The sequence below is a fragment of the Dama dama genome, chromosome 5, assembly GCF_033118175.1.
Source record: "Dama dama isolate Ldn47 chromosome 5, ASM3311817v1, whole genome shotgun sequence".
Lineage (NCBI taxonomy): Eukaryota > Metazoa > Chordata > Mammalia > Artiodactyla > Cervidae > Dama > Dama dama.
Window position 1 is genome coordinate 109,796,968 of NC_083685.1, and position 18,206 is coordinate 109,815,173.

Below are 18,206 nucleotides of genomic sequence, written 5' to 3' on the forward strand. Positions count from 1 at the left end.
CGCCGCGTCGGCGCAGATTGAAAGGGGCAGAAGCCAGCGACCGGACGGTGCGCGGGGTTACAGCGGCGCTGGCTGGCGGCGGCTTTAAAGGACGCTCACCGCCGAGGTATCTACCGCGCCTCCAGCCGCCTTTTGAATGTCAAAGCCGAGAACCCCAATAGGAAGGAAATGGCAAGACAGTAAATTGTCTCCAAATGTCTATTTTAGAAGGATAGTGGATAAGACAGTAATATCACATGGCGGGAAGGAGGATCTGGATTGCTTTCTTGCAAGTCTAAGTTCAAAGGTTTGTCTTGAGCAAAATCTGGAACTTCTGGTCTAGATTCAGGGATGATAGCCATGAATGCCATCAATGAGCACTCCATTAAATATGTTTTTCTTCCTCAACTTTTCATTTCATGTAGTAAAAGTTCCTGATCCAAGTTTTCAGGAAGTTCTAAGACAGTTCCAAAGAGTGTTGGCACTTTAATCAACTCAACTTTTTCAACTGGAAGCAATATTCTCACTTTATTTTCCCTTTTGGAAACTGCTTGATTTGCCACCACTCACAAAACACTACACACTGTATTTATGTGCGTTTATTTTCTACTACCTTACCTTCTTCCAAATAGGATCTGAGACAGCTTACAAAAATACATATATAATGTAAAGTGCTAAGAGATTGGGGTGGGAAGGGGAAGATACACTAAGACAGTAAAATTGACTCAAAGATGTTAGTTGTACACAGAGTGAACATCTTTTCCCAACATCCTTCCCACGTTATAGAGATCAAGCACACATTTGACTACAGGGAGAGGGAAGGGGAAGTGAACATATAATTTTTAAAAAACAGAATTTTTCTTCACACTGAGGTTGAAGGGACATTGTTCAGGTGAGTCCTCTTAAAGTTACCCAGTATGTTAAATATGTAAATGATTCTCAAAAGACCATTTTTGCCTTTGTGAGAGACATATGTTGTTGGTATATACAAGTATATTTGAGACTTAACGTTGGGAGTTCATGCATCAGGCCATACCAGAGTAAACCCGCTCTTATCAAGTTAAAGAATACATATTGTAATTTTATGAATTTTAGTTTATTTTAAATATGCCTTGGTATAGGAGATATATATATATAGATATAGGTATATAATTTTTAAATGAGTTAATAACTTGTAATGGCTTTGTTTTACGATTATGGCACCATGACAGCATCTCTATAACTTGTATGGGTTGGAGTTCTACAGGATAATAACAATTTCGGAGAAATACTCTAAACACTAGGTCTAATTTTAGTATCGAAAGGGGAAATTTGTTGTTTGTTAGTTTCTAAAGGCAAAAATAGCACATCAAAAGTAGCAGAAGAGGAACTGTAAAATTTCACAGGGATGGTGTAAGGATGAATAGTTATTTGGTTATTAAAAGTTTTAGAAGGTGTTTAGCTTCCATTATAATGTTCTTTATACTTATCAATGGAATGTGTTACTACTCTGTGAATAATTAGCTCAGTATTGAGTATTTCAGACTCAAAAACGTGATACTTAACGGGATAGATCAAAAGTAAGTGGGTAAAATAATTCATGCAGCTATTTCACCCTCAAGGAGGTACAGCATAAATCCCCACTCCTTAAGTGTGCAATTCACTTATGAGTGTTTCTAGTGGCCTAGTGATTAGGATTCTGGGCTTTCACTGCCATGGCCTGGGTTCAATCCCTGGTCAGGGAACTGAGATCCCACAAGCCACACAAAGGACTCCACCCCCAAAAAAAGGTTTTTTTAAAAAATGAATGGGATTCACATAGTGACATCCTTCCAAAGATAACAGTATGAAAAGGTATTTATATCACAGAAACCAGACAAATACAACCTCAGGCAGATGATCAAGTTAACAACAACGATATAAGGCATGTGACAGTATGTGCCCGTGATATATACTTGAATATGGTACTTCACTTCCATAGCCTTCCATCCATAAACCCTAACCTAGAGGGTTAACTTAGACTGGTTAAGCTCCAGTCTAACCTAGAGGCATTCTGCAAAGGGCCTGACCAATTCAGATCAAGTCAATGTCATCTCAAAACTCATTAACTGTCAAGATCATCAAAACCAAGAAATGTCTGAGAAACTGTCACCGCTAAGGAGACCTGATGACTAAATATAACAAGGGATCCTGACTGGGATCCTGGAGCAGAAAAAGGCCATCAGGTAAAAACAAAGGAAATCTGAATCAAGTAGGGGCTTTATTTAATAAGGTATCAATATTGGTCATTATTTGTGAGAAAGATATCATAACAAATGTAAGGTATTAATTGTCAGGAAATAGGAAATACAGAGAACTCGGTACTATCTTCACAATTTTTTTGTAAATCTAAAACTATTTTAAAATTAAGTTTGTTTTAAAAGGGTAGATGAATTCTTTGAACAAATCACTACTCATTTGGTTAAGTCTCTTCTTATAGTATTCAAAGTTGATCAAAGGGTTTACAAGGATCAATTACTTATAACTGGGAAGCTAATAAAACACTGTGGATTTAATGATAAACTTCCAGGGAATCAGAGATAATGCCTAAATTTGTCTTCATTATCATTACTTTAAGAAGGTAACAGTTGAGACTAAACCATGAATCTAGACATGGTAACTGACAAGGGTGGATCTGACTCACTAAATCACATTTCATGGCTTATGCTATGTAGGTAAAATTAACAGTGACTAAAACTGAAATCACTGACAAAGGCTGCTCCTGGACCATATGAGATAGTCCAAGTACTGACTCGGCTCAAAGGAAATAAAACCGAAAACTCTTGATCTCACCCCCAAATAATCATTCTGCACCCTGTCTGAACCTTGGGCTCAGTACCCACCAGCCTACTCAAAACCACGACTGAGGGTGTCCCGCTGCTAAGAAACAGACAATACACAGGGCTTTCCAGGCCACTAAATGAGTAGCCAAGAAGCAACCATGAAAGACACTAGCGTGGTCTCTTTTGGAGCTCGCTGATCTTGACTGAGCATCCACCCTGCAAAAAAAGCATTTGGAGATCTTGCCTTTCAACTGGGCCCGTGTTTTTGTTTTTGTTAAAGCAGGCTTACTTCACAACCCTGGATACATTTGCAAGTGGAGTCTCTCAACATCGTATAATACTGGAAGTTGAAAATGAAAGTTAAACGTTCCTCTAGAGTGCAAAGGCCTGGAGACGCCTCGTTGGTGCACTAGTTCTTCAGGTTCTTCATTCTGTGGGTTAGAACACAGTTGGGTGAAAACTGGAAGTTAAGAATTTGATAAAGATTGTGCACACAGTTCCAGACAATTCAGAAGAAAGGCATAGGGAATTCACACGCAGGGCTCTCTGCTTCCTGCGAAGTGCAAGCTTCTCCTTCCTCAGATCCTAATGTAATCTCATCCCCTATCCGCCCTATCCCATTGTGCCCACCGTGTTCCTCTCGTCGATCTCTTCAGCTCCTAGACTAAGAAAATGACTAAAACGCCAAGGCTTTTCTTCTCTCACCGACTGCCCAGAGAACTAAGCGCACAAGAGCGAGAGAAAATGGCGCCAGACTCGAGGCGCGAAGCACCGGAAGCATCCACACCACGGCGACCGCGTGCGCGCGAGGGGCGGGGCGCTCGCCTCCAGTTCACCTGCCAGGGCCCGGCCCTCTGCACACGCCCCGCCCCCAGCCCCACCCACGCGCGACAGGCCGCGGAGCACGCTCGCGCTCTGCTGCGCGTCCGCTCCCTTTGTAGCTACGCACGGTAGGGGGGCGGACCCTGGCGGTTTGCTCCGCTCGGTGGAAGAGAGATGGGGAGGCGAGGCGCTGGGGCTGAGGTAGGAAGGAGCCCGCCCCTCGACGCCTAACCCTCCCGCGACGCTAGCCCCTGAGTCGTGATGCGAGCGTGGGTCCTACTCTCCGCGGTGCTCTGGTACCTCACAGGAGGTGGGGCTCCTCCCGCCCGGCCCCCAGGCTTCCCGCAGCTTCCCGGTCCAGCCTCCCCGCTTTGCCCCGCCCCGCCCCAGTCTGAGCTGCGGCTCCTCTTCCACTTGGTCAGTGGTTTTTTTCCCTCCGCAGTTGGATGGCAGCGTAATTCCGAACGCACTGAGAAAGGCTTCATTTATGGCAAGCCGGGACACCCAGGTAATGAGGATCTCTTCACCCGCAGAGTCCATCCGAAGAGCCGGGTGCCCCGTGTCTCTGCTGAGGTTTTTCCCGAACAAGGAAATGGAGCAAAAGTTTATAGAACGTCAACTGTGTGCTCTGCACTTCCTGGAGGTTGTTGCATCGTTTCATCCTTAGAGCGACGCCACTGCGCCTCAGTTGCGTAAAGAAGAATCTTGCCTAAAGAAGTACGGCTCGTGAGGAGCTAAGATTCAATTTATAGGTCTTTTTCTGATACCACCTCTCTTCAGAATGTCCCTGCTGCTTTGCAACCTGCGAGGCCAGCTCAGAGGAGTGATTTCCGGGGCTGGAAGTCCCTCTGTTTGGAATGTCCTTATCCCTTCATTAACTAGAACCCCTACACATCATTTCCGGCTCAGCTCAAACGTCATTTGTCCCTGTGATAAAACTTTCACACACTCCCCAAGGAAAATTAGTCACACAGCTAACTTTAGATGACTTTGGGCCGGTTCGTAGCATTGGTTAGATTTGGAATCGCTCCGGTTTTGGAGCCCCTCCCCCTGCCTGCCACCACCGAATTGTGGTACAGTATCTTCTTTATAGGTTCAGAGCCTGGTGTTCAACAGGCCTTAAAATTAGTATCTTGTGGGACAGTATTGTTCCAAGCACATTGTTGCTGCTTCCATCAAATCCGAAATAGACTAGGAATTGCAGAAAATCTTCCTTATGTGTCCCACATAGACTGAATTATTGTTCCTAACAGAGGACACTTACCGCTAAATATCACATTTGCCTTGGGGATGATAATGATCATCTTTAAAATAGTTTTGCAAGCAAACAGATCCTTTTCTGATCTTTAGATAGGTTCTACCAACGCTTCAATTTTTTTTTTATTCTAGTTCTGGATCTGTACACTAAAATGTATTATGTACATTATTATAAACACTATACTATCACAGAAAAAAAATAATGACTCTCGGGTAGTCTAGAGTTTTAAAAGTCTATGAGAAGTAAAAAGGACTTTAGTTTTCCAAATGTTATAATGATATGCTGATTTTTAAAACTGTGAAATACAAAGAGAACTAATCAAAGTAACTTTGGGACACAATGGTAGGAAGTGTGTTAAATTTTGCTATATAATGTAGTTATATACTGTTTTATTTTGTCATAGTGAAAGTATATGTAAAATTACATCACAACAGCCCAGTCCTTGTCTGTATGGACTTTAAACGCGCTGAAAAAGAAACGGTGGACCCCACCTACTTATGGGTTGGGCCTAATGAAAAGCCATTAACAGGTAAGTTATTTGATTTTAATATCTTCTTTTTTTAATGATGCAAACTTTTTTTTAGAAAAGCACTGTTATTTATGAGAATGAAAAAGTTGTAATTTAATTTTAACTGCAGTTTCACTTACTCAATATTTAGACAATCATAACCTAGTCTGTACCTTATTTTCTTCTTATGCAAAAAACTGAAGCAATAATTTTTGTACCTTTCCTCCCAAAGCCTTATTAGTTCAGAAGTTTTTATAAAACCTAAAATTTATCTTTGCATTATCTGTGATAGGAAATGAGGTAACTAATTTGTAATTTTTCATGACGTTAGAAGGGTGTCTTAGAATGTAAGGATTATTAATTTCTGTCTTATGTGAAGAAATTGCATTGTACTATAAGGTACTATAATCTCATTTACTGAATTACTGGTATAAGTCAATTGAAATTAGATGCCAAGAATTGAATTAAAGAAAACCAAAATATATTTCAAAAGTATACTTATCATGTGGTTTTCCATTGACTAATGCAGCAGAATTAAGACTTTGTTGAATTCTTGAAGTTAAAATTGTCTATTAATTTATAAATTTTTGTATGTATTTGTAACCCCAAGTTTACCAAATAGTGTTTGAATTGTTACATGTTAAATAAACAACTCATTTACTCTTTCTGTTTAGGAAGTAATAGAATAAATATAACTAATACAGGAAAGCTGACAGTGAAAGACTTTCTGGAGCCTTTGTCTGGACTTTATACATGCAGTTTTTCTTACAAGACTATCAAAGCAGAAACCCAAGAAGAAAAGGTAGTAAAGCAGAGATATGACTTTATGATCTTTGGTAAGAATATAGGCACATTTTCACTTATACATTTAGTTTGGATCAGAATTAAGTATATGATTTCTTCATTTAGTGTAAATGAATCTGTTATATATAATCGGTATGGCTTGTAGAGTATTTTAAATGTGGCTGGTTCCAAATAGGAAAAGGAGTATGTCAAGGCTGTATATTGTCACCCTGCTTATTTAACTTATATGCAGAGTACATCATAAGAAGCGCTGGGCTGGAGGAAGCACGAGCTGGAATCAAGATTGCCAGGAGAAATATCAAAGACTTCAGATATTCAGATGACACCACCCTTATGGCAGAAAGTGAAGAAGAACTAAAGAGCCTCTTGATGAAAGAGGAGAGTGAAAAAGTTGGCTTAAAACTCAACATTCAGAAAACTAAGATCATGGCATCCAGTCCCATCACTTCATGGCAAATAGATGGGGAAACAGTGGAAACAGTGGCTGACTTTATTTTCTGGGCTCCAAAATGACTGCAGATGGTGATTGCAGCCATGAGATTCAAAGACGCTTACTCCTTGGAAGGAAAGTTATGACCAACCTAACTAAGCAGCATATTAAAAAGTAGAGACATTACTTTGTCAACAAAGGTCCATCTAGTCAAGGCTATGGTTTTTCCAGTGGTCGTGTATGGATGTGAGAGTTGGACTATAAAGAAGGCTGAGCATGGAAGAATTGATGCTTTTGAACTGTGGTGTTGGAGAAGACTCTTGAGAGTCCCTTGGACTGCAAGGAGATCCAACCAGTCTATCCTAAAGGAGATCAGTCCTGGGTCCTGATCTCCTGATTGGAAGGACTGATGTTGAAGCTGAAACTCCAATACTTTGGCCACCTGATGCGAAGAACTGACTCATTTGAAAAGACCCTGATGCTGGGAAAGATTGAGGGCAGGAGGAGAAGGAGACGACAGAGGATTAGATGGTTGGATGGCATCACCAACTCAATGGACGTGGGTTTGGGTGAACTCTGGGAGTTGGTGATGGATAGGGAGGCCTGGTGTGCTGCAGTTCATGGGGTCGCAAAGAGTCGTACACAACTGAGCGACTGAACTGAATTGAAAGGTGACCAAGGAACCTCAAATTGACATCAAAATAGTGTGTCCTAAATAATCCTCTTTCAGCCTCCCACTTCTCACTGTATAGATATGCAGGCACAATCTGCATTATCGCAGTTTTGCTAGGTAATTTAAAAATTGATGTTTAATTCCATAAAAGCAAATTAATGATCCTTTTCACTGTACTGTGCTAACACCAGTGATACTTCTATAAACTAAGACTCTCCCCACCAGAATCTTATTTTTTCTTAATACTTTTAATTACATATATAGGGCACCCACAGAAGCTATATCTTCTCTTGTACTGAGTAGATAATGTATCAGACAAAATAACCTTTTTCATTAAAGTCATTAGTTTTACATCTTTTCATGAGGACAAATTGTTAAAACATTTTGTGCTCAGTTGCTCAGTCATGTCTGACCCTTGGACATCCCTTGACTGCAGCCCGCCAGGCTCCTCTGTCCATGGGATTCTCTAGGCAAGAATACTGGAGTGGGTTGCCATCTCCTTCTCCAGGGGAATCTTCCTTACCCAGGGATCGGACCTGCATCTTCTTGTGTCTCCCACATTGGCCACTCCTGCACTGTGCCACCTGAGAAGCTCTTAAAACATTTTATTAGATAAATTAAGTTTCTGTGGTGGTTTGCAAGATTGATGGTATTTAATATTACATGGTATTTGGAAATTGATGCTAGGCACAATTGTTTTATTCTCATCTTTTTTCTTTAAAGCCTATCGGGAACCTGACTATTCATATCAGATGGCTGTACGTTTTACCACAAAATCTTGTGTAGGAAAATATAATGATCTGCTTTTTCGAGTCCTGAAGAAAATCTTGGATAATTTAATCTTTGATTTGTCATGCCATATAATAGAACCATCATATAAATGCCATTTTGTTAAAGTTCCAAAACATGGCCTCATTCATGAGCTATTTATAGCCTTTCAAGGTAAAAAATTTTAATATTTAAATTTATGAGTTTAATCTTATTACAGAATTAATTGCCATATTAATATGAGAAATAAGTAGTAGGCTTTAAATGCTTGTTAGGGACTAAAATATGTTGTTGTTCTTAGCCTGACTGTGGTTGTAAAAATTGACACATTAATTATTTGCCTTGCCTATTTTTGAGAAGTCAATAGCATTTTATAAATATGGCCTTTAACTATGCAGCTAGTATTTAAGTTATAACTTCCTATAGAATTTTAAATTGTACTTTTGAGAACTTAACAAGAGGGGGAAACCAAACCAAATTTATTTCTATTCATTTTCAAGCCTTGTAGTTACCTCCATTAGCCCCCAAATGGAGTGAAATCATAATGTATAAATTATCCAAATTGCTCACCTTTCTAGGATTACATAAATTAAACACATGCACACATGTATACTGAATTCAGCATTTGGAACTTTATTAGAATGTTTGGAACTTTTTGGAATCGTTTTGTGAAGATGTCATTTTTCTCCCCCTCCAGTTAATCCTTTTGCACCAGGGTGGAAAGGTACATGCAATGAGTCTATTGACTGTGAAGATACCACTAATCATAATATCCTCCAGGTGAGAATTTCAGTGTAGGGGGAATGTATTTGAATAGTAAACAAAGCTGTTTAAAACTTAAGCATGAAATATTACTGATATTGGTTTCAGTTTTATAAACTGAGATTGTGAAAGTCTGAGCTATTTTAAAATGTTTTGTCTTGGAATAGTATGTTTGGAATATTATATAACTCCCCAGGTTAATATTATGTATTTTTCCTATGATAGAAGAAGGACGGATCACTGGTCTTTGTTCTCCAAATGTAACCAAGCAGCAGCTTGAAAAACAGCCTTACAGGGCTTCCTTGGTGGCTCACTGGTAAAGAATTCACCTGCCAATAGTGGAGACACAGGTTTGATCCTTGATCCAGGAAGACCCCCACATGCTGTGGAGCAACTAGGCCTCTGCACCACAATTACTGAGCCTGTGCTCTAGAGCTTAGGAGCCGCAACTACTTAGCTCACTTGCTGCAACTACTGGAGCCCGTGCGCCCTCCAGCCCAAGCACCGCAACAAGACAAGCCACCACAATGAGAAAACAGCCTTATAAAAATTAATAAATAATGAACAGCCTTATAATCATGTCATGCTAGGTTAAAACATTGGTTTTTCCAAAACTGTGTCTTTACCGATCATAATAGTTGCTCTCTCCTCTGCCTTATTTGAGGCTCAGGGCATAGTCTAAAAAAATACCTTCATTCTCCTCCTCTAGTCCCTAAGCTCATACCCTTAACATTGTGCATGGTTTATGGGTTATTATTAGTTACTATTTAAGCCCTGTGCTCAAAAAATAAAATTTACACCATTAGTCTGTAATGCTAATTAAAGTTTTGGTTTCCATCTTGCTTGGCTTCTTAGAGTTAGAAACAATCAACTCCCAGTTATCTACATATGGAATAGACATGCTGCAAATAATTCAAAACAAGTGCTTTTTAACCTTGTTTTAATTCTTAACTGTTGTACATAAAAATTGACAATAATTGATAAGTTCAGGCTAAACTAATTTTGGTATTAACATGCAACTTTTCAGGAATTCATCTGTTGTGTAAAGCAGGGCCATGCTTGTGTTACATTTCATTGCCTCTGATATAGGAGAAGAAATTTGGTTCACAGTTTAGTAATTATACTTCTCTCTGGTGTTTTAAAATCTTAGGCAAGAAATCGAATAGAAGAATTTTTCCGGAGCCAAGCATATATTTTCAACCATGATCTAAATAAAACTCTACCAGCCATGCATTTTGTGGATCACAGTTTTCAAATAGTACGTATGGATAGCTGTCGTCCAGGCTTTGGAAAAAATGAAGGTCTACACAGCAATTGCGCTACCTGTTGTGGTAATTATAAAATACATGTATCTAGTTATTTAGGTTATCTAGTCAGAATTCTCTTAGCATAATTGAATTGAATATTTATAGTGATTTTCTTACCAAAGAAATGTATTTAGTTAAAGGGAAGTAAAAATTCGAAGCTCAAATTTCTAAACATAGTTATCTTCATGTATATTAATTCTGCCTAGTATAATCTTTTGTATTACAAAATATCTCTATAGTGTTCTGACTTGAGATACTATACGATGAAAGGAAACAAAATGGTCCTGCCTAGAAATTAGAAATAGGAACTAGAAAACAAGAAATAGGAACTCATAAATGGAGCAATGCAGAAGTTACTGGAAGATGCTATTAAAGGAAAAAGTAGCTAAGATTCTAACTTTCTTTTACAGTGCTATCTAAGATCATCAGATAACAATATTTCAAACTCATAAATGGGGAGTTCCCTGGCAGTCCAGTGGTTAGGACTCCACTTTCACTGCCATGGCTCCAGGTTTAATCCGTGGCTGGGGAACTAAGATCCTGCAACCTGCTCAGCGGAGCCAAGAAAAAAAACAACTCATAAATAATCTTCCACAGTTTAATTGGTTGAACATTACTGGTAATAGAACATAGATATAGAATGTCAGTGGTGTGACATTGATGGCAATTTGTATTATTGGTATAAAATACCTTTAACTGAAATTATAATAATCTACTCCATTGTATTTTCCTCTGCAGTGGTTTGTAGTCCTGGGACTTTTAGTCCTGATGTTGATGTTACATGTCAGACCTGCATTTCCGTCCAAATCTACGGAGCTAAATCATGCCAGTAAATTTCAACATGAAGACTAGGGGTGAAAGCATCATTACTTGCTTGTGGAGGTGGAGGACATAAGATGATTTGTTCACATCCCAAAGCGTCATAGATATTTTCATTAAGGAAGATGAGTAAGACCAAAACATTGGAAAACATACATTTTAAAAACCATAAAAAGATAGTCAACATGGTATTTCTAAGAAGGCATTTAATCTCAGTGGATGATTTTTAATGAAATATGTTTTGTTGCTTACAAACAATCTTGTTTCTTTGTACCTAAAACTATGTTAAAGTCAAGAAGAGTAGGCAAGTATAATAAAATTTTATACTTTCCATATATTATTTTGTTTGATATCACTCGTATGATATATCATAATATATTACCTTTATAATTAGAACCAAAAAAGTTGTTTCTTTTAGTCTCTTTGCTTTTAGTGTATTTATTTTAGAATAATAGGCTTTATTTTTTAGTATAGTTTTAGGGTTACAGAAAAATTGAGCAACTATTACACAGAGTTCCATATACCCACTTCAGCCCACACCCTCACCCCTCCCGAGTTTCCCCTATTAGTATCACCTTGCATTAGCGTGATACATTTGTTATCATTAATGAACCAATGTTGATACATTATTATTAACTACAGTTAATAGTTTATATTAAGGTTCATTCTGCATGTTGTAGTTCTGTGGGTTTTGACAAGTGCATATTGATACGTGTCCACCCCTGCAGTTCATACAGAGTAGTTTCACCACCCTTAAAATGCCCTGTGTTTAATCTGTTCTTCTCTCTGTCTTACCCCACAGCCCTTGACAACCACTAATCTTGTTACTGTCTCTACAGTTTTGCCTTTCCCAAAGTGGATTAAACTTAGAACCATACAGTATGTAGACTTTCCAGACTGGCTTCTTTCACTTACCAATATTCATTTAAGATTCCTCCATGTCACTGTATGGCTTTGATAGATCATTTTTTATTGCTGACTAATATTCCATATCATGGGTGTATAAAGGACATCTTGATTGCTTCCAGTTTTTGATGATTATGAATAAAATTGCTATAAATATTTGTGTACAGGTTTTTGTATGGACATGAGTTTTCAAATCAATGGCGTAAATACCTAGGAGCATGATTTCTGGGTTGTGTGGTAAGATAATGTCTACTTTTGTAAGAAATTTCCAACCTGTGTCCCAAATTGGTTTACCATTTTACATTCCCACCGCAATGGATGTGTTTCTTGTTGTTCCTCATCTTCACCAGCTTTTGGTATTTTAAGTTTTTTTTTTAATTTTGGCTATTCTATTAGGTATATAGTGATAGTTCGTTATTGTTTTAATTTTAAATCCCCTAATGACTTCTGGTCTGTGCATCATTTCATGTGTTCATTTGCCATCTGTGTATCTGTCATTTAGATCTTTCTCCTTGTTTTTATTGAATTTTTCATTCATATTGTTGAGTTCCAAGAGTTCTTTGTATATTTTAGATACAAATTCTTATCAGATATGTGTTTTGCAAATATTTTCTCCAATTTTGTGGTTTGTCTCTTCTTCTCACAATGTCTTTCGCTGAGCAGAAGTTTTTAATTTTAGTAAAATCCAGTTTACCAATTTGGGGCTTCCCTGGTAGCTCACTGGTAAAGAATCCCCCTGTCAATGCAGGAGACACTGGTTCAGCCCCTAGTCTGGGAAGATCCTACATGCTGTGGAGCAACTAAACGCATGCACCCCAACTATTGAGCCGTGTTCCAGAGCCCAGGGACCTGCAACTGCTGAGCCCTCGCGCTGCACCTACAGAAGCCTGTGAGCCCTAGAGCCCACGTTCAGCAACAGGAGAAGTCACTGCAATGAGAAGCCTACACACTGCAACTGGAGAGCAGCCCCCCGCTTGCCACAACTAGAAGAAAGCCTGGGCAACAAGGAAGACCCAGTGTAGCCAAAAATAAATAAATAAAATTATAGTTTACCAATACTTTTCCATGGATCATGCTTTTTATGTCTACAAACTCATCACCAAGCCCAAAGTCATGTAGTTTGCTCCTGTTGTATTCAAGAAGTTATTTAGTTTCATGATTTACATTTAGTCTAAGATGAATTAGTTTTTGTGAAAAATGTTAAGTTGTATGTTTAGATTCTTTTTTTTTTTTTTGCCTATGGATGGTTCCAGCACCATTTGTTGAAAAGACTGTCCTTCCACCATTGAATTGCCTTTGCTCCTTTGCCAAAGGTCAGTTGACTACATTTGTGTGGGTCTATGTCTGGGTTCCCTATTTTTTTTTTTTTTTTGGTTCCCTATTTATTAATTCATGTAATCTTTCCTCAGTATGGTACTACCTTGATTACTGTATAGTAAGGCTAACATTTGGTTGGTATCAGTCCCCTGACTTAGTTCTTCTTCAGTATGGTGTTAGTTATCCTGGGTCTTTTGCCTTTTTATATAAACTTTAAAAAAAATTTATTATTTGGCTGTGCTGGATCTTCATTGCTTCACACAGGTTTCCTCTAGTTGCAGCGAGTGGGGGCTGCTCGCCAGTTGTGATGCTTGGGCTTCTCATTGCAGTGGCTTCTCTTGTTGCAAAGCACAGGCTCCGGGCACATAGGCTTAGTAGTTGTGGCACACAGGTGTAGTTGCCCTGTGGCTTGTGGGATCTTCTTGGACCAGGGATTGAACCCACGTCCCCTGCCTGGGCAGGTGGATTCTTAACCAGTGGACCACAAGGGAAATCTATGGTCTTGTATTTTTAATTTCAAATTCCAAGTGTTTAATTGCTGGTATTTAGGAAGGCAATTAACTTTTGTATATTAACCTTACATCCTGTGATCTTTCTCTAATTGCTGTTAATTCCAGGAGGTTTTTTTGTAGATTCTTTGAGATTTTCTACTTAGACAACCATGTCATCTGCAAACAAAAGAGTTTTATTTCTTCCTTCCAATCTGTATATCTATTATTTCCTGATCTAGTCTTAATGTATTAGCTAGCACTTCCAGTATGACATTGAATAGTAACAGTGAGTGGGCACATCCTTGTCTTGTTTCTAATCTTAGAGAGAAAGCATCTAGTTTCTCACTATTACATGTGATGTTAGGTATAGTTTTTTTTTTAATATATGTTCTTTGTTAAGTTGAGGAAGTTCTCTATTCCTCTATTTGATTGATACAATCATATGATATTTTCATCTTTAGTCTGTTGTTGTGATAGATAAATTGATTTTCAAATGTTGGAACTATTCTTCTATATTCAGAATAAATTGTTTTTAGCCATCACTTTAGTTCAATGTTCAGTGGTGTCTGACTCTCTGTGACCCCATGGACTGCAGAATGCCAGCCCTCCCTGTCCATCACCAACTCCCGGAGTTTACTCAAACTCAGGTCCATCGAGTCAGTGATGCCATCCAACCACCTCATCCTCTGTCATCCCCTTCTCCTCCTGCCTTCAATCTTTCCCAGCATCCGGATGTTTTCCAGTGAGTCAGTTCTTTGCATCACGTGGCCAAAGTATTGGACTTTCAGCTTCAACATCAGTCCTTTCAGTGAATATTCTGGACTGATTTCTTTTAGGATTGACTGGTTTAATCTCCTTCAGTCCAAGGACTGTCAAGAGTCTTCTCCAACACCACAGTTCAAAAGCATCAATTTTTAGTCATAATGTACAGTTATCTTCTACATTGTTGAATTTGATTGGCTAATATTCTGTTGAGGAATTTTGCATTTATTTTATGAGACATATTAGTCTGCAGTTTTCCTTCCTTATGATATCATTGTCTGTGTTTTAGTATTAGGGTTATTTTTTGTTAGTGTTAACATGGTAAGTATGTGTGTCAGTCAGGTCCAAACAGACAGAAAACATGAAGCATTTTGAACAGGGAAATTTTAATATAAAGAATTGTTAACCATAACGGGATTAGAATAATAAGGAATTGGATAATAAGATGTAGAGAACCCTAAAGACTCTGCTACAAAACCACACAAGAAAGAAGGGTTGCTGGTGAAGCTGCTGGCCCCCATGCACTGCAGGGTGTGGCCAGGGGAGACATCGCCCATGCTGCAGGGGCCTGTCAAGGGAACAACCTGCTACTGTTTGATGTCGGCTCAGTTTGGCTTTTCCTTCCCTCTCCTTAGAAAATCCTGCAGTGTGTAGGCACTGCTCTTGCGTTTGTGAATTTCTTTTTCTTCCTAAGCCAGAAAGCAGTTTTCTCTTTTATATTTTGTTTTACATCCTCCAGTGCCCCTGTACTCTTCAGATTGCTGCTGTATTTGTTTCTTAACTGTGTTCACCGTTAGCAGGCTTCCCTTACCCCATAGTTCATGCATCTGATAAATGTTTCTCAGGCACTTCTTGATTTCCTCCTTCAGTTTCAGAAGCTTCTTCATCCCCTCGAAAGGAAGAACAAAGATAAACTGACAGATTAGTATGATTACCTCTATGAGTAGAAATAGTTTAATAGTCAAAAGCAAAACCTGATCTCAAGAAACATTAATTTTTAAGTTACAGTAATGGGGGGAAACATATCCCTACCAGGTTTGTGCAGGTGTCAGTGGCCTAGAGTGGAAGTTACTTTCTATCACAGCAGGCTTATTATTTCACCAATAACCCATTCCTCAGAATTGAAAATTAAGTAGCCAAAGAAAGAATTTTTGTATTTCCTACTGGGCCAGAGATTTTAACTATCACAAAGTAATATAACTGCTCTTGCACAGTAATGAATTATGTAGGTCTGAAGGACCCTAAGGTTGCAGAAACATGATTGGTGCCAAAGTATGGTTGCCGAGTGGCAGTGTTTGTTTTGGAGACTGCTAGATATGTGAGTTGAAGTTTGGATAAACAGATACAGTCCTATCACTTTGGGTCATCCCAGGGTAACACATTGATACCTAGTATCAGAATCTGGAAACAAATAGACCACAGTGAGGGTATTTGGAAAACAAAGATGGTTAGGAAATTGGGAAGCAAAAAGAAAAGAAAGTGGCTTTAAGCACAAAACTTGGACTGGAGAGCTCTAATTTCGGCACCTCGACCCTACCTCATTTCTGTGGGAGTTATCTGGAATGTGACTCAAGCAAAAGAAAGTCAACCAAATTTGTAAATGCAGAGGAAAGACGAAACTGAGGATGGAGGTATATGTGTCTGCCTCCCTCTTCTTTCTTATGGCCCAGCTGATGAAGTCTAATATCCAATCTCCAAAGCATCTTGCAAACTATGTCTCCCTTGCGTGACAGAAAGCAAGTGAGAAAGATGTCTACAGGCTACAATGGAAAGACCCTGGCTTTTTTATTCTAGTCCTGACTCATCATTTTGTATCTTGGCAAAGACTGTTTTCTCATCCCTGCTGTGGGGAAATTAATACCAGGTTCAGCCTCTCTTAAAATATAACTTTATGTAATCTTATCATTTGTATGAAACAGCTATGTAGACCATAAAACACCAACAGTTTTAAGGCTCTGTATTAGCTTTGTGGTGGTGGTTGTTGCTCCGTCGCTCCTTTGTGGGCCCGTGATAAACAATGAAGTAATTCCACACAGCGTGGAATCTAGAGCTTTCACCATAATTTGCATTATTGTTGTTCAGTCACTCAGTTGTGTCCGATTCTTTGTGACCCTATGGACTGCAGCACCCCAGGCTTCCGTGTCCTTCACCATCTCCCGCAGTTTGCTTACACTCATGTCCCTAGAGTCGGTGATGCCATCCAACCATCTCATCCTCTGTCGTCCCCTTCTTCTCCTGCCTTCAATCTTTCCCAGCATCAGGGTCTTTTCCAATGAGTCAGCTTTTTGCATCAGGGGGCCAAAGTATTGAAGCTTCAGCTTCAGCTTCAGCATCAGTCCTTCCAATGAATATTCAGGGTTGATTTCCTTTAGCATTGACTGGTAATTTGCATACATTCTATCAATAAGCTTTTATTTACTACAGGTCCAGTGTTCAGTAGTCTTGGTCTCTATCACCAGGGAGGGCACAGACCAGTGTCTGAGACAAAAAAGCACTGCAATTAAGTGCCGTTGTGACTTAGATAGCAGCTGTGTCCTTTGGATGTTTAGGTGGTAGATTTGAGGGAAGATTTCAGAAGACAGGCAGAGGAAGGATTATATTGCCTCAGCACACAGAAAGCTTAAAATGAAACAAGCATCACCATTCTCTTTTTTTTTTTCACCACTGTTACTGTGAAATATAACATGCATACAGAAAAGTGCATTAAACACTAATTTACTGTTTAACATAATTATCAAATAAACATCTGAACTACCCACCACCCAGTGAAGAAATAAAATATTTCTACCATCCTTGAAACTCACCCCTTTCCCATGTGCCTGTCGCTGATCTTATCATCCCTCCTCCAAAGAGGATGAATGATAATAATCATTTCCTGCCTTTTCTTAGAGTTTTACCACCAACGTTGGATCCCTAAACCATAAAGTTTCTCTGTTTTTGAACATAATGGAATCATAATGGATATACTCCTTTATGCCTTGATTCTTTCTGAAGATTACTCTCACATAGAGTTAGTTCATTTATACTCATTGCTGTATAGTATACCCATTATATAAATATACCACAGTTTGTTTATCCATTCTATTCTTGGGGAACACTCAAGTTGTTTCTGGTTTTGACTGTTACAACATCCTACTAAGTAAAATTCTTTAAAGTATATACCATGTGATGCATATGTGCACAAGTTTAGAAGAGTTTCTACCTAGCAGTCAAATTTGGGGGTTATAGGGTATGTCAGTGTTCCATTTGTAATGAACTGTTATTCAAAGAGTTTGTACTAATTCATCTTCCCAATGGTAGTGTGTCAAAGTTCTCATTGTTTCAGATACTCACCAACATTTGGTATTGTCAGACCTTTAATTCTTTTCCAGACTGGTAATTGAGTAATAGTATCTCCTGGAGGTTTTAATTTATGTTTCCTGATTACTAATCAGGTTAATCATCATTTCATGCTTGTTAGCCATTAGGATTCTTTTTCCAAATATTCTTTAGAACACTTTTGACTCTTTTTGTATTGAGTCGTCTTTTTTATTGATTGGTACGAGCTCCTTATACTGGATCTTATTAGTTTGTAAGTTACATGTTTTAAATATCTTCTCCATGCTAGAGTTTGTCTTTTCACCTCTTTATGATATCTTTTGATAAACAAATGTTTTTGTTTTGTTTGTTTGGGTTTTTTTTTTGGGGGGGTGCTGTGCTGCACAGATCAACTTGTGGGATCTTAATTCCCTGACCAGGAATTGAACCTGTGCCATTGGCAATCAAAGTGCAGAGTCCTAACCATTGGACTGCCAGGGAA

At 38.8% G+C, this 18,206-nt stretch overlaps 1 protein-coding gene across 5 annotated transcripts; it reads left to right on the forward strand.

Annotated features, from left to right (window-relative positions):
• Positions 1 to 3: 3 nt before the first annotated feature.
• ZPBP2 (zona pellucida binding protein 2) lies at positions 4 to 12,973 on the forward strand. 5 transcript variants are annotated; one of them, XM_061143928.1, is made up of 8 exons: positions 3,667 to 3,803; positions 4,045 to 4,110; positions 5,264 to 5,389; positions 6,043 to 6,204; positions 7,999 to 8,217; positions 8,741 to 8,823; positions 9,956 to 10,136; positions 10,851 to 12,973. In XM_061143928.1, the coding sequence occupies exons 3-8, from the start codon at positions 5,311 to 5,313 to the stop codon at positions 10,943 to 10,945; spliced, it is 819 nt and encodes a 272-aa protein (XP_060999911.1). In that variant the 5' UTR covers positions 3,667 to 3,803; positions 4,045 to 4,110; positions 5,264 to 5,310; the 3' UTR covers positions 10,946 to 12,973. The 5 variants fall into 5 exon arrangements, with proteins under 5 accessions (XP_060999912.1, XP_060999911.1, XP_060999907.1 ...); XM_061143924.1 differs by having other exon boundaries at positions 3,671 to 3,912; XM_061143926.1 differs by having other exon boundaries at positions 3,671 to 3,912; positions 9,956 to 10,063.
• The last annotated feature ends 5,233 nt before the right edge of the window (positions 12,974 to 18,206 follow it).